Raw genomic sequence first — 17,742 nt, forward strand, 5'->3', positions numbered from 1 at the left:
AGTCAGAATTTCCGATCAGCGTGTGGTCGTCCCAGCTGGAGTGGATAATGTGAAGAACTATATTATATATATTTGAGCAGCACATTGGCTAAGTGATTAGAACTTCTAGCAGTGGTAGCAGCACTGGGGTCGTCTGTTCGGATCCCAACCACAGCACTACCTGCCTGAAGTTTGCATGTTCTTCATGTGCCTGTGTGGGTTTCCTCTGGGTACTCGGGTTTTCTCCTACACTCCTAACACATGCTGGTAGATCAAAGGAGTTGTAAACCTTCTGTGCTGCAGCAGCCCCCCCTTTTCATACCTGAACCCGATCGTTCCAGTGATGAGAACGACCACTGCAGCTCCCGCCGCTGTCTCGGGTCCTCATTGGACAGATTAATAGCAGCAGGAGCCATTGGCTCCCACTGCTGTCAATCAAATCCAGTGACACAGGGCGTGGGGCTGAGTCCTGGTGTCTGTGCCAATGGACTCAGCAGCATGACTCTGGAGCGCGCCCGCACGACTGCCCCCATGGAATGCGTCTCTCCCTGGGGCCCTCTATGAGGAGGAGGAGCCAAGAGCGCCGCCGGGGGACCCCAGAAAAGGCGGATCGGGTCCGCTGTGTGCAAAACCCTTGCACAGAGCAGGCAAGTAATAACATGCTTGTTGTTTAAAGAAAAAAACAAAAAAAAAAAAACGAACCTTTACAATCACTTTAATTGGCTCCTGTCTAAATTGACCCTAGTATGTGTATATATGAATGCGAGTTAGAGACCTTCGATTGTAAGCTCCTTGAGGGCAGGAACTGATGTGAATTGTAATATATGGGGAGTTGCGTGCTAGTTTCCATATCAAAAATGAGGAGGTTACAAAGGTTATAAAAATTCTTGTATGACAGAATTAAAATTTGGAAGTGATGTATCTGGAATCGTTCGAGAAATTTTTGTGCTTGTCCCATCGGATATTTTCGCATGACCTGTCATGATCGGTTCTCTAAAGCTGTGTACAAACGATCAGATTATTGTACTATCGCTTCAACATCACTTCAGTATTTTCCATACGATCTTCTGATCGTGTGTACGGGCCTTTAGGTTGTTGTGTGTTAACGTGCTTTAAAGAGGAACTGACCTCTAGAATCTGTGTACGTAAAAGGCAGGCAGGAGGCAAACAGTCACCAGCATTACCTTTTGATGTCCCTGCAGCTGTTCTTGCCATACTACTGATTTACTATGCTTTATTCTGCACTTTGTCTCTATGTGGAGACTGCCATATTGTTAGAGGCAAGGCTTTGCTTCTTCATGTCACAGCATTTAGGGTGTAACGTGTTACCAAAGACCACCTGCCTGTGCCCATCCAATCCCCTACTGTGACAGCCAACAGGGGATTCTCTCTATGCACCTTCTGTCTGAATTTAAAAGGCGCACAACCATACGGCCAGAACTATACAGGGCTTTGTCCACATGGTCACGTCATTCATTCACGGTGATCTGTGAACGAATGAACTACAACTACTGTCTGCCACCACAGCAGACAGCTTGCAGTTCTCAATGAACTGCGAGGATGCTGGTAAGCTCTCACGTAGGTCATTGATCTTCCTGCACATTGCGCACGTTTCTTTCTTTATTCGTTTTTTTTTTTTTTTTTTAACCTGCAAAAACATGTGCAGATATTGTATAACTGCTGCTTTTTTGGGCAACAAGCTTTGCACAGTTTTTAAAGGCACATTTTTCAGTGCGACAATTGCAGCAAAGTTGCACCACATGTGGGATGCTGTTTAGAATTAATGGCACCCAAGCACGCCTATGGGACCTCAAGGTAGTGTGTGTGTTTTTTTGTTTTTTTTTCTTTGTTTTTTTTATAACCCAGCCAGTTGTGCTGTCCTGTTGTGAGTTTCGCGTTCACTACTACTATTGTGTGTTGGGATACCATTCTAAATTACTGGCAACAATGTGCTGTTAGGCAAAATATTTATGCAAGAAGGGTTGGACCCTCTGTCAGGTGGTTTTTGCGAACTGTATAACCACACAGGAAACAAGAATATTTCCAAAGGTGACAGATTACAATTTAAAGGGGGAAATAAATGTTAATAACCTTTTTTACTTGTCACCCCTCCTCTACTATAAAAAAGAAATGTGTTTTTTTTCTTCCCTTCTTTCTTGGTCCCTTTTGGAAATATTTTGCTCACAAACTGTTCTAGATTTCACTAGAGTTAAAGTAGAAGGCAAATCAAATCTGACCCCAATTCTAAGCCTAATCTATCTACCTTGTAGAAGGAAAGATGTCTATACTTGCCTATTCTGCTGTCACTCCTGTCTGGTCACATGATCTATTCTCAGCGCCGGCTTCAGTGTAGAGGAGGGACAGCCGACAATGGATGACCTATAGTAAGCCTATGAGTGATGTCATCGCCCAGGCTCTGCAGCCTTTGTCGGTGATCTCTGTACATTGAAGCCGGTGCTGGAGAGATCATTACCAGACAGGAGTGACTTCAGAATAGGTAAGTATAGACCTCTTTTCTTTTACAGGGTAGATAGACTAGGCTTAGAATGGTTTAGGGGGGGGGGGGGGGGGGGCGCAGAATAGATTTAGGCTTAGTTATGTTTTGACTTGCCTTCCACTTTAAGCTTTATTATGGTCACAATACTGTAAACTGCAGTTTGGTCTATATCCTATGTGAGAAAATATTTGTTGGGTCCTGGGAGACGCTGACTTTTTTTTTTTTACCCTTTCTCCCCTGCCCAGCTTTTAAACAAATGAAGATTTATATAGATCCAGTTGCACCTTTTGCTGAGTTGCTTCTCACTCCCAATCAGTTCAAGATGTTGGAACGGAAGGTGGACTTTGCACGGAAATTGCAAAACACCGGCCACCTGTTAAACAGTGGTCATTATTTCATATTTGAAGAAACATATTTAATATCCATCCTAATTATATGGATTTTACTTGTCAACAAAAGCACCAGTGTTTCTTAAGCTTTCCCCATTTCCTCTTTAGAATTTCTTTCTAGAACTTGAGTCAGATTTCATAAATGCATAGAAGTTTCAGACCTATTGGTGTTTAAATTGTGTGGACAACATCATTTCTGTTGACTTTGGATCTTTTTAAGGGGATACAAAATTGAAATTACATAAACTCTATTTTAAAGAATTTATAATAACATGAAGTGTAATGTAAAATTTCAAAGAAATTACAGGAACTGAATTTTTCTAAAAATCCAAGTTTTTGAGGAGCTGTATTCTTTAAGACAAGATGATTTTCTGTCCAGTTGTGCCATAGACAAATGCTATAACTTTTAATGTTTTAGGCTTCTATAAGTTGGCATATCAGCTAGAGTAAGAAGTTTGACCGACATCTTATTTTGTATTCATATCCACTTGAAGACCAAGCATTTTCTGCTACTTTTTTTTTTACAAGTTTAAATCAGTATTTTTTGCTAGAAAATGACTAACCCACCCCCAAACATATATATATATATATATATATATATATATATATATATATATATATATATATATATATATATTAGCAGAGACCCTAGGGAATAAAATGGCACACAGTATTTGCGCAGCGTTTTTTTCAAACGTAGGTTTTTGGAAAAAATACACTTTAACCACTTGCCGACCGGCTCACGCCGATATACGGCGGCAAAGTGGTTAGTTCCCACAAATGGCCATGTGGGTACGTCTTTAAGGGCGATAGGCGCGTGCTGCACAGCAGGGAACCCGTGTGCATGGTTGGCGCAACCGCGTGCAAGAGAGCAGGAGCAGGGATTTGTGTGTGTGTGTGTAAACATGCAAATCCCTGTTCTGTTAGGGGAGAGGAGACATATTGTTTGTTCCCAAATGTGTCCCCAAGTGTCTGATCTGTCCGCCACAATGTCGCAGTACTGCTAAAAATCACAGATCACCGCCATTATTAGTAAAAAATAAATTTAAAAAATGCCATAAATCTTTCCCATAATTTGTAAATGCTATAACTTTTGCGCAAACCAATCAATATACACTTATTGTGATATATTTTTTTTTTTAACCAAAAATATGTAGAATATATATTGGCCTAAACCTGAGAGAGACATGTTTTTTTTTTTTAAAAAACATTTTGGGGATATTTATTATCGCAAAAAGTAAAAAATAGTGTTTTTTTTTTTTTTCAAAATTGTTGCAAAAAATTAAAACCGCAGAGGTAATCAAATACCACCAAAAGAAAGCTCTATTTGTGGGGAAAAAAAGGTCGTCAATTTTGTTTGGGTACAGCATCGCACAACCGCGCAATTGTTAAAGTGACGCAGCGCCGTATCGCAAAAAATGGCCTGTTATTAAGCAGCCAAATCTTCCGGTCTGTAAGTGGTTAATTAAAAAAAGTCACAGTTTAAAATTGCGCACACGCTCGTGGAATTGCGACCAACTACGTTATTTAAATATCCATAGGCGAAGCTTTAAAGGGTTTTGCAGAATACCTGTTTAGAGTTAAAGGAGGTCTAGTGCAAAAATTATTGCTCTTGGTTATACGTTCTCGGCGACACCTCACATGTGTGGTGTGAACACCATTTACATATGCATTTACTTCTGCGTACGAGCACAAAGGGATGCCTATAGTGTGTAAGACAAGTACACACTATAGAGGGATATACTTTGTTCAGGTTTACAACCAATTTAAGCACAACTTTTAAAGGTTAAGGGTAAATTACCAGGATTATGACAAAAAAGGAAACGCGTCTCATCTATATATCTGCATTGCTGACTTTTTACTGTTGCCTAAATACTACACATTGATGAGAGAGACTGAATAAATTAAGTTATAGCTGTATGTACTACAGTGTGATTTGTACTCAAAATGATGGTAGCTATAGTCAACATGTATTATCCATTAATAGCTGTTATAAGCGCTGATTCTGAGGCTCACAAAACTAATTATGTCTAATGTAGGTGTCTAGTTTCTATGCAGAATGGTAATTGTTTTTCTGTTCATCGAACATAACCACAAGGGGCTTTGTTACTTGTGCTTCATAAAGATCATCTTTACCTGCATATTTATTCACTTAAAGCAACACTGGAAAAGATGCTGTAGAACTGTGGTTTAACTACCTCCTATCCACCGTATAGACAGCAGGCGGGATGCTCTGTTCTGGGACGACGACATATGACGTTGCCCCAGTCTCCCCGTGCTGGGACGTGGCATCACTAGGACATGGTGTGACCCTGATCTCAATAAAGAGCCATGACGAGGCTCTTTACCCATGTGATCGGCTGTGTGCAATCCCAGCTGAAAACATGTAAACAAGGAAATGCTGGTTATTGTCTCTCCTCATCTCACACTGACAGAGTGTGAGGAAAGGAGAGAGTCGATCAGCGACATTTCTTCACAGGGGAAACCAGATAATCTGGGGACTGATGATCAGTGCAGCCCCAACAGTGCCCACTAGTGCTGCATATCAGTGCTGCCTAGAGCTGCACGGTTAATCGCTAAGAATCGAAATTGCGATTCTTTTCCCTTCCCGATCTTCAAAACAGCATGTCACGATTTTTTGTAACAAGTGCAAAGAGTTCTCGCAGCTGGAAAAAAAAAATCCAAGTTGCCTGCCTGCCAAGTTTTATCACAACATCGCGGATAAGTAAACAAAGTAACTTTTCTTCTTAGATCAAAGGAATTAAAGGGGTTGTAAACGGTCAGTTTTTTCACCTTAATGCATAGGATGCATTAAGGTGAAAAAACATGTCACTGACCGGCCCCCCAGCACCCCCCATTTTACTCACCTGAGTCCTGTATCCCCCTCCCCGCTGGAGACGCACTCTTCCTCTCTGCCCAGGGTTCTCTGCTCTTGATTGGATAGATTGATAGCAGCGCAGCCATTGGCTCCTGCTGCTGTCAATCAAATCCAATGACGTGGGGGGTGGGGGCCAAGTCCTACATTCGGCGTCTATGGACACTGAATGCTAGACTCGGGAGCGCGCCCGCAAGGTAACCCCCCCCTCGGGAGACCGCTTCCCCTAGGGGGTTATACAATGCAGGGAGGAGCTACCAGCGCTGCCGGGGGACCCCAGAAGTCGAGGATCGGGGCCACTCTGTGCAAAACAAGCTGCACAGTGGAGGTAAGTATGACATGTTTGTTATTTAAAAAAATAAATAAAAAAACAAAGCCTTACAATCGCTTTAACTTCTGTGTGTAGGTGAGGTAAGTTTAACCACTTAAACACTAAACCTTTTTTCTGGCACTTGCTGCTTACAAGTTAAGATCAATATTTATTGCTAGAAAATTAAATTAATCAGAACCCCCATATATATATTTTTTGTCGCACTGTATTTGCGCATTACACTTTAATAAATTTTGAAAAAACTAAACCGTAAAGTTAGTCCAATTTTTTTGTATATTGTGAAAGATGTTACACCGCGAGAATCTGAGCAAAAAAATCGTGATTCTCATTTTAGCCAAAATCGTGCAACTCTAGTTCCGCCTATCGTGCATATTAGTGCCTCCTCATCAACGCAGCCTCTTCAGCGCACAGTGAAGGAGAAAAATTACTTATTTACAAAATTTTCTGACAAAACGAAGAAAAAGGTCTTTTTTTTTTTTTTTTTTCAAATCTTCGGTCTTTTTTTGTTTTTGTTTTCTTTATAAAAAAAAAAAAATCCCACCAAAAGAAAGATCTATTTGTATGCAAAAAAATGATAAAAATTGAATTTTGGTACAGCGTTGCATGACCGCACAATTGTCTTTCAAAGTGTGACAGCGCTGAAATCTGGAAATTGACCTGGGCAGCAACGGGGTAAAATTGCCCAGTATTGAAGCGGTTAAAGTGATGCTAAAGTCTGTGTTTTTTTTGGGGGGGGGGGGGGTTGTTAAAAATAACAAACATGTTATACTTATCTGCTCTGTGTAATGGTTTTGCACAGAGCAGCCCAGATCCTCCTCTTCTCGGGTCCCTTTGGGTGCTTCTGGCCCATCCCTCCTGTTGAGTGCCACCACAGCAAGCAGCTTGCTATGGGGGCACCCGAGCTGCAGCTCCCTGTGTCCATTCAAGCAGAGCCATGGCCCCACCCCCTCTCTCCCCTCATTGGCTCACTGACCTGGATTGGCAGCAGCCAATGGTGCTTCATTGCTGTCTCAGCCAATGAGGGAAAGTCACAGCCAGCCGAGTCTCTCATGCAACATCTTTAATACAGCGCAATGTTCTATCATGCACTGTGATGCTTTGTGCAACACAAAATGGTGCACATCAGTGTCTAGTTTGTTGTGGTGTGTTGGCAGCCCATTGAAATGATCTGAGCTGCCATAAAGCAGAGCAGGTGTTGGTGGGCTTTAAGGCCCCAATCACATTAGCAAATGAGGCTGTTTGTGGTTTACATGTCAAAAACTCAGTGGGAATCAATGCACATACATGCAGGTGGGAGGCCCCATTAAAAACAATAGGAGGCTGACCTCGCCCATAGCTTTTTGTTGTTGTTCGCTTGTAATCGCTTATGCAGCAATTACCTGCGTATGATTGGCCCTGGATGTAACTGTCTCCTTAAGGAATATGTAATCCCAACATTCCTTATGTGTGTCTGCTGTACCACGTACTTGTATGAAAAAAGTATCCTGTTCTCTTTGTATTGCTGCTTTTGTGTGAAATACCTTGTGTTCTTCCCAGTACCTCTGCTCTCTTATCAAAAACTGGCCACACTAGGCATATGAAAGCACGGCGTGGTTCGTTCTAGATCTGTGCTGGGGAACCTTTTATCCTGCTGTCCTCCAATGATCGAATTTTCCTTACATTCCTCTCTGCTGTCTGGTTGTGGTATGCGCCGAGAGTCTTAGCTACTGCCTCCTTTAGGCAATCGGATACCCTCTATTTGTGCTTAACTGCTTCCCGCTCGGGCCATTGTAAAATGATGCCCTATTGTCCTGGGTGGATGTCATGACGTCCTCCCCAGAACATGCCTTGTGCAGGCCCGATTCCCTCTGGACGCGGCGGATGACAGAGCAGTGTACTGGCCTGTTTCCTGTACCATGAGATCACTGTGACCAATCACAGCAGATCACATAACAATTGTTAATCGTGAATCACTTCAATTCATGCTATTCATTGTGTTGATCCCTGTGATTGGTCAAATTGATCACCTGGTACAGACAGGGCCAATCACAGCCTATCTCTACCATGTGATTAACTGTGGCCAATCACAACAATACTCACTGAATTATTCTAGTTCATTCAGTAAAAATGCTTGCTTATAGCAGTAAAATTCACAAACATTTTACTGGTAAGGCCAGAATCCTATTACCCCTTATCCATGTACCCTAAACTTAACAAGCAATCTTTTTTTTTTTTTTTTTTTTCTCTTGTGCCTGTATTTGGGCTTTAAAGCCTAACTCCAGCTAACACTTCTCAAGCAGTTACATCCATAGAGACAATGCTTGCTCAGTTCAATGCACGACATGCAAACACTTTCTGCTGTATAGTAGTGAATAGTGTGATGTTAAGCCACCGCTGGTACTGGAATTTAATTCTAAGAATTTACAGAATATGCACATCAAGGAGAAAGATCAACACAATTATAGGGAAATGGGAAACTGCTTAGTTCTTTTGTTAACTTGTTATGGACCTAGTGCAGTATCCTGCAGCAGGGAGGCCCTCCTGCATGAAATAACGTACCTGTATGTGATTTTGTACACTGGGTCTGGGGTGCGCTCCGTCGGCGACCTGTTTCCAGTTGTGATTGGACATGGCGGGAGCCAATCAGCGGGTCCAATGGATGGGATGTCCTCCAGGACACGCCGATCATTCTCAGGAGAGGCAGAACGGTGGTCTGCCTTTGTAAACAAGTTGGACCGCCATTCAATGAGAGGGGAAAATGGGGATCTTGTGTTCCTGCTAAGCAGAATCACAGATCTGTCTTCTCCCAGTCAAAGAACCCCACACACAGTTAGAAAGCAAGCCCCAGGAGCACATTAAAACCCTTTAATTGCCCCTGGTGTTAACTCCTTCCCTGCCAGTGTCATAAGTGCATTGACGGTGATTTTTTTTTTTTAAGCAGTGATCACTGTATTGGTGTCCCTGGTCCTCAGTGTCACTTAGTGTCAGGTCAGATTTGTGCACTGCAATATCGCAGTCCCGCTAAAAATCGCTGATCGCTGCAATTGCTAGTTAAAAAGAAATAAAAAATATATGCCACAGTTTGTAGACGCTATAAGTTTTGCGCAAACCAATCAACCAAAAATACACTTATTGGATTTTTTTTTACCAAAAAATATGTAGCAGAATACATATTGGCCTAAACTGATGAAGAAATTTTAGATTTTTTTTTTTTTTATTCAATATGTTTTAAAGCATAAATTAAAAAATATTTTTTTTTTTGTTTTTCAAAACTGTTGGTCTTTTTGTTTCTAGCAAAAAAAAATGAAGAGCTGATCAAATACTACCAAAAGAAAGCTCTATTTGTGGGGGGAAAAAAAGGCATGATTTTTATTTGGGTATAGCATCACACGACCACGCAATTGTCTGTTAAAGTAATGCAGTGCCGTATCGCAAAGAATGACTTGGTCATAAACCCTCTGGGGCTGAAGTGGTTTCCTTGCCTATGCAGAGTAAAGTGATAGTGTCTCTGCAGTGGTGATGTGTGGGTCATATACTGTATACTCTCTATATATAAAATGTGTGCTTGCTTACTTGGATATCCTGGAACCATACTGCCCTTGAGTTATACTGGACTGCTGTATAAAGTATCAGGCTTCTAGGCGAATAAGTTAATCTTGGTTAATATGTGATTTGTTCACAAAAGTCTTCACTGAACTCATCTGTAATTTCTAAAACAAAATAACACAAGACGAACATACGTTGGATGCTTTGTGCATTTGATCATTCTTAAACTTTTACAAATTGAATCATTTCATTGGTACCTAATTTACATTGACAACATGCACAAATATATGTTTATGGCCCTAATCTTAATCTAGTAGCACAAATGTAGGTTACCACAGAGACCAAGAGTTTGAAATTCACCCACACTGCTCCCTCATGACATTACAGATAGGTAGCCATAGTTACTCAAGGCAGCTCTGCTGCTTTGTTGTAAAGATTTGCTGCATCTATGAGTAATACCTGGCATGTGATGCTTAGTGATTAACAGCTTTTGTTATTAAATTAGTGTTGGCATAGAAGTTGCATTCAACTCTTTTGTAAGTGGATGCATTTGAAAAAGATTTTTTTTATGTTTTTATCTTTGCACAACAAAGAAAGTACATCTTTAGGCTCTATTTTGTTTTACAACAGAATAGACATTTCTAAAAATCGATGAATATTTTAGATCGTATTTTGAAATAGAATGGCTACTAATAGTGCATTACCAAACTTGCAGTTTATTTTGATAGCATATTTCAAATGCAGATTTTAGTATACACTATATGACCAAAAGTGTGTGAGTGCCTTACCGGCACATCTACAGTGAGGGAAAAAAGTATTTGATCCCCTGCTGATTTTGTACGTTTGCCCACTAACAAAGAAACGGTCAGTCTATAATTTTAATGGTAGGTTTATTTTACCAGTGAGAGACAGAATAACAATAAAAATATCCAAAAAAACACATTTCAAAAAAGTTATAAATTGGTTTGCATTTTAGTGAGTGAAATAAGTTTTTCATCCCCTTTCAATCAGCAAGATTTCTGGCTCCCAGGTGTCTTCTATACAGGTGTTAAGCTGAGATTAGGAGCACTCTTAAAGGGAGGGCTCCTAATCTCAGCTTGTTACCTGTATAAGAGACACCTGTCCACAGAAGCAATCAGTCAGATTCCAATCTCTCCACCATGGCCAAAACCAAAGAGCTGTCCAAGGATGTCAGGGACAAGATTGTAGACCTACACAAGGCTGGATTGGGCTACAAGACCATCGCCAAGCAGCTTGGTGAGAAGGTGACAACAGTTGGTGCGATTATTTGTAAATGGAAGGAGAACAAAATAACTGTCAGTCTCCCTTGGTCTGGGGCTCCATGCAAGATCTCACCTCGTGGAGTTTCAATCATGAGAACAGCGAGGAATCAACCCAGAACCACACGGGAGAATCTTGTCAATGATCTCAAGGCAGCTGGGACCATAGTCACCAAGAAAACAATTGGTAACACGCTACACCGTAAAGCACTGAAATCATGCAGCTCCCCCTGCTTAAGAAAGCACATGTACAGGCCTGTCTGAAGTTTGCTAATTAAAATCCGAATGATTCAGAAAGTGTTGTTGTCAGATGAGACCAAAATCAAGCTCTTTGGCTTCAACTCAACACGCTGTGTTTGGAGGAGGAATGCTGACTATGACCCCAAGAACACCATCCCCACCGTCAAACACGGAGGTGGAAACATTATGCTTTGGAGGCGTTTTTCTGCTAAGGAGACAGGAAAACTACACAGCATCAAAGGGAGGCTGGACGGAGCCTTGTACCATCAAATCTTGGGTGAGAACCTCCCTCCCTCAGCCAGGGCATTGAAAATGGGTTGTGGATCGTTATTCCAGCTTGACAGTGACCCAAAACACTCGGCCATAACAACAAAGGAGTGGCTCAAGAAGCACATTAAGGTCCTAGAGTGGCCTATACAATCTTCAGACCTTAATCCCATAGAAAATATGTGGAGGGAGCTGAAGGTTCGAGTTACCAAACAGCCTCGAAACCTTAATGACTTGGAGAGAATCTGCAAAGAGGAGTGGGACAAAATCCCTCCTGAGATGTGTGCAAACCTGGTGGCCAACTACAAGAAACGTCTGACCTCTGTGATTGCCAACAAGGGTTTTGCCACCAAGTACTAAGTCATGTTTTGCGAAGGGGTCAATAACGTATGGTATTTCACTCATTTAAAAATGCAAATCAATTTATAACTTTTTTGAAATTAGTTTTTCTGGATTTTTTTGTTCTGTCTCTCACTGTTAAAATAAACCTACCGTTAAAATTATAGTAGACTGATCATTTCTTTGTCAGTGGGCAAACATACAAAATCAGCAGAGGGATCAGATACTTTTTTTCCTCACTGTATATGAGCTTGTTGTAAATGCTATTCCAAATCCATAAGCATAATACAGAGTTGCCCACCCTTGCCCTTTTGCAGCTATAATGGTTTACAGTCCTCTAGGAAGGCTTTAGCAAGATTTTGGAGTGTATCCTTGTCTGTTTTTTGTTTTTGTTTTTTTGTGCCTATTTAGCCTAAAGAACATTTTATGGTTGGTAATACTTTTTAGATTCTAATACTTGGCTTGCTATTGGTGTTCCAAACCATCCCACTAATAGATGTAAGCTATGTGGTTGCAGAGTTTTCTGATATCACACGTGTCAAAAAACTTTTCAGATTGCAATGTTTCCCCTGTATAGCAGCTACCCAACCATTTGCCGGCAGTTTAAAAAGGAGAGAAACTAATGTTTTTCGTGTGTGTGTGTTTTTTTTTTCCTTAAATGTGTACATGTTTAAAAGGGGTGAGACAAGTCATCTTAAAACTGATTCTTGATCTTGGTTCTTGACATTGTCCGTACTATGAAAAAGAAAATGCCATTTCATCAAAATAAGCCACTTTTTGCATACTCATTTGATAGGTTTAAAAGAAAATGTTCCTCCAAGGCTAGAAGAAGACCTTCCTCGCAAAAAGACCAGGAGAAAATTAATGGAGTCTCCTCAGGCAGCAGCTCAATTTACCAATCGTGATCAGCATGACGATTCTATCGGGGCAGAGCTCCTGCCTATTGTTTACACCCCAGAAAATTGCAACAAAACCATCGTTATCAGCAAGGATGACAATGCAATCTCTGGCATTGGAGACACTGGGGAAAATGCTTCCACTTTCATGGCTCATGAAAAAGGCAACCAAAACAGGGGTTTCACCTTCCAGATGAAGATAGATTCTGAGCAAGACATGGACTCCACAGTCATTCTTTCTCATGGCAACACTGACCAGAATCCAGGTGCCAGTGGCACAGGCCCACATCCACCTTCCAGCATGTTCCAGAGGTAATAACTTAGACCCATAATGCTTGAATGTATGGAAACAGATTACTGGTAAACACAGACTTTATGTTGACACTCAAGATTCTCAACTAAAGCCGTCCATAGATGATTTATACCATTTGGGCAGGCTGAATGTACCCAAGTTGATAGATCAACTTGGGTACAACCAGCCTGGCGGATTTTGCATGCGATTATCACTAGCGGCTGTTATGGCCGCTAGCAATCACGGTGTTCTTCTGGCAGGTAGGGCTTCCCCCGACCAGAAGAACACAATCAACACTGACTGGTTGCAGGAAAGAAAATCGCTCCATCCATGGCTGGCTTAACGTTGGGGGTCACACACCACTCTAGCACCTCACTGTGTTTATATAAATAATATAGAAGAAATACAGAAGCCACCGATTTTGAGGCTGCCTTTTTTTTTCTTGGTTGAAAGTTCTAGCACACTTATCCTTATCCTAGCTGGAACATTGTCAATAAGGTATCAAGGGGCTTGGTATGCACCTATTTTGTTCCAGGTCAGAAAACGGTTTCCAGATGGGGGTCAAGGAAGAGTTTGATGGTGATTGTGCTTTTAGGAACCATCTTGGTAGTAAGTCCTATAGTATCCTATATGGGAGCTGCCTTACCTGTCAGGTTTTTTTATTGCTGTCCATCTAGTCCTGAGATTTACACAACTCCTCCACACAGCACAGCCTTGTTTGGCAGGTTAGAAGACGACTTTTTCTTCTGCTGCAGCTCAATAACACATCTCTTCCCCACCTTATGACTGAACACAGAGAGAAGTTGTAGACCGCTGAGCTCCTTTCTGTCATTCTGCATTTGACATTTGTTAGCACATGAGTACACAACACCATTGCTGGGAGGACAGATATAGTGTTGCCTATATCACTGTTCAGTAATATATGTATCTGCATTGAGACTACATGTCACACTATCCACTGAGGCAGTACCTTTACTGGGGAGAACAACCAGGCATTGTAATGGTCTAAGGGTGATTTTCCTGCAGCATGGGTAGCTGAATGAAGAATACTTTAAGGTTTCAGCAGGAACATTTACAGTTTCTTTTAGTCGCGCTCTTGGCCAATTACAATACCTGCAGGGGATCTGGAGACACGTCACATAGCTCATAATTGTGTGAATAATGCAGATTTGCTGCATTGCACTGTAAAGGGGCTCCTAGATCCCTGGGGTAAACTAAACCCAAGTTTTACTGAGGTTACAGACTTGCATGAAATTGCTTTCCTTCCCAGTTTCAGTGGCTTTGGTATTCAACTATTCAAATAATGTTATGCCCAAAGGGGAGCCTTTACTTGGTGACAGGTTCCCTTTAGACATTAGTCCAGCTATTGAATGCAGATCTTGTTACTGCACACCAGTGCTTTCTGCATGTTACTAAGTAGTGCTTGAAACGGATTCATTAGAGCTTTTTATTTGTACAGGACTCCTTTTCACATCCTCCTCCCAGCAGTATTTAGTTCCACCGATTCTGACGTTTGTTCTCCATGCTAAACGCGCAGAACTATATGCATTGTAAGGCTGACTGTCATATTGTCAAAGGCAAACATTTACCAAAGCCGTTAATCCCTGTTCTCACAGGCTTGGACTCCCATCTCTGCTGAGCAGAAATCCAGGAAAGCCGAGTGAGAAGCCATCCTACATGGCAATGACTTCAGCTGCTGAAAGAAAGAGAAAGCTATTAAGGTAAGATTGTGCACTTCGTGCCATAAGATCTCCTGTCTGGAATGCATTAGAGGTTGGCTCTCAGAATGACATTTCTATGAAAATCTTACAGTATTATATAAATACCAGGTTATTGCAGTTGTATCCCTTGGTCTATTGTTTCTCTTCCTTCCCTATTTCTGCTTTTCTTAATTTAACATTGGGTTTTCCAGAGGGCAGGTTTTACAAATCTTTGCCTTTATAGACAACCTTTACAGCATTTCACTTCAATACACTAAACAGGAAAGGTTCCGACACACTTCGTTTTACGCATCAAGCTTATTCCTCATAATGAAGAACAAAAATCCTCCTCCTTTATACAGAGACAGATTCCTATTTTTCTCCCTCTTGGATTTACAGTTCTAATCGCCCTCACCTTTTTTCACTGAACTTTTATATGAAACATTGCAGAACAAATAGTATTATTTTGTTCACGGTTTGGCAATTGGTCAAACTATAAGGAACATGATTGTTAGATGGGAACTTAAACTTACTTTGGTATGCTAAAGTGTTATTTCATAAGCCCTGGTCTTTTTTCCTCTAAAATACGGTTTTGTTTTGTTTGTTGCATCTCAGTGCTGCTGTTCAATCTCTTTGAATCATTTCCTGTCTACATGAACATTGGCTGCAGATCATTTGGTTTTCTGATGGTGAAAATGGTGGACCATGCCTCCAAAAATTTGCATTGGCATGGCCCCTTGTAATGCATATACCAAGGTGACAATGCAGGAGGCCAAATGAGATTTGTCACGTTATAGCAGGAAAAGTCTGAATAAGGGTCTTCATGATGGGGTTGTTTGTTTTTTTTTTTTTTTTTTGTGTGTTTTTTTTTGAGTACATCACAGGACAGAGATCCCTACCCTCTGTCTTGTGTTTCCACTTTTTTTGCTACTAAACTGAAGCTTAGGCCTACCATAGACTGTTCGAATCTCCACCATGTATGGGCATGCTGAATGAACCAAGTTGATTGATCAACTTGGGTACAACCAGTCTGCCTGCCAGATTTTACATACAATTACTGATTTATAATATATGATATTGAATTAATAATCACTGTCTTCTCCTGGCGGGTATGGCTCCCCCCGCACTTCACCCTCCCAACCTCACCGGGAGGGATTCTCTCATCAACACTACCTGTGGTTGCATGAAAGAAATTTGCTCTGTGTATGGCCTGCCTTAGCAGAGCCGGGAGGGTTTTTGCCTGAGTGTGGACTCCTGCTTTTCTTTTTGAATAATGTCCATTTACAACTAAGGTTGTAGCATTATCCATGTAGTAGGGACTATTAATTCCTCTGTATCCTGTGATGTCCTCCAAGAAACCGGCAACACAAAAATCCTAATATGTGAGCTGTCTTCTTTGCCAAAAATAGTGATTCTGATCAGCTTGTCTTGTGATCCAGACATGGGTATTTATCCTTATTGCCTGCACAAAGCTAAAATTTTTTTGGGGGGCTATAGCATGCGTTTGGGAGGGTAACTAACAACTGAGCGATCAGTTGCATAAATGAATAAACACAAGTTCTCCCTATTTTGTTCACAAAAACTAAATCTTTGTTTCTATTATGATTTATAAGTCTTGCAGCAGGCAGTGCTGTGAAAGAGGACAACGTAACACTTCCTATTCCTAAACGCGTGCGCCAGGACAACACCTTTGCCTGTAAAGCCATGCGAGTGAAAAAGACAGCAGGTGAGCATGCAATGATAGATTATGACATTACCTGTTCGCTTTTCACTGTGTGATGAAAGGCTGACATTTCCAGGTTATCAGCAGAGTGGTTTGTTACTGTAATCAGTCATCTAAAATATTTTCGAAGTGTGATATGTCCTGCTCTGAATTGGCAGAAATGTCTGTTTCAAAGGTGTGGGTGTCTGATTTTTATTCCGACTGCTATGGCATATAGCTCAATGGTGTAGTTTACTTTTCAGCACTATCTCTCATTGAATTTATCTTGTTCGCTATTCTACATAAATACAAGGCTGAAGCTTCCTTTTGTGTTTTGATTTGTGAGACTGATAAACATACTTCAATATCTGAAAGATATGTCTCAAACAGTCAGTTGCCCATAGCAACGAATCATATCTCCGTATCCAAAATTGTTTCAAGCAGCATTTGTAGTAACCTACAGATGTTCTTTTCTTTATCGTACATCATGGGACACAGAGCCTAAGTAATAACTTAATGGGTTGTGGGCCGCCTTCAGGTGATTGGACACTGGTATACCCAATGCAGGAAGTTCACTCCCCTATATAACGCCTCCTCTATCCAGGAGTACCTCAGTTTTTCCGCCAGTGTCTAAGGTGTTGGTCACGAGTGAAGATGTGCTCTGAGGAGCTCCAAGAGGGATCCATGCTGGATTTAAATAACCTCCACCGCTGGATCCATCCAAGCCACTGAGGCCACAGAATGGTACCCGGGCCTCGCACAGAAAAGCGAGATTTTGCCTGTAAATCTTCTCTTTGAGGGCTGGACCCCAGGAACCAGGACTCTTTTTGGTCTTGCTACATTACCTAAAGTTGCTCCTGAGGGGTGTTATACAGGTCCAAAGGAGTGGAACCCCTATTAAGGGACCCGGTCTTTGAAGGTTTACTAACGCAGCCTGCCGTGATTGGTGAAGTTTTGATCTGTCTGTTTCAGCAGTATCCTGCAGCGAGGATAAGGTAAGGGAAGAAGCCTAGGAACTGTAAAAAGTCCACCTATGCCTTTTCTTCCATATATTAAACATTGTATGCCTTAAGATCTCCACTAGTGGGAGTAAATTACACATACCTTGGTACATTGCATCTCAGCAGCTCTGTGTCCTGGCTATAACAGCATGTGTGGTCCCAGCAGTCAGTGGGGGTTCTTATTGAACAGTGGCGTTTCCTCTTCTGAGGGAACTAAGTGCGGGTACAGCAGCAGGTTTTGACATTTTTTTTGTATAAACGGCCCCTACTAAGCAAGCTAGTATATATCCTGCAGATTAGGGAGCCTAACACTCTGCTGATAAAACTCCCCCCTCCCCCATACACCTCCCCCTCCCCTCCTCTCCCGGAGAGGTGCAGTGGCGGCTTCACATATACTACTTATATATTTCAAACTTGCCTTTATTGTGA

At 41.5% G+C, this 17,742-nt stretch overlaps 1 protein-coding gene across 1 annotated transcript in view; it reads left to right on the top strand.

The window, feature by feature from the left end:
- The window catches only part of KIF18A (kinesin family member 18A), a gene marked incomplete in the record, with an annotated part of 168,537 nt that overhangs the window by 131,124 nt on the left and 19,671 nt on the right, over window positions 1-17,742 (top strand). The window contains 3 exon segments of the mRNA XM_073604534.1: window positions 12,519-12,930; window positions 14,527-14,631; window positions 16,224-16,336. Coding sequence (XP_073460635.1) covers window positions 12,519-12,930; window positions 14,527-14,631; window positions 16,224-16,336 — 630 coding nt within the window.

This window comes from Aquarana catesbeiana, linkage group LG11 (assembly GCF_042186555.1).
Source record: "Aquarana catesbeiana isolate 2022-GZ linkage group LG11, ASM4218655v1, whole genome shotgun sequence".
Taxonomy (NCBI): Eukaryota; Metazoa; Chordata; class Amphibia; order Anura; family Ranidae; genus Aquarana; species Aquarana catesbeiana.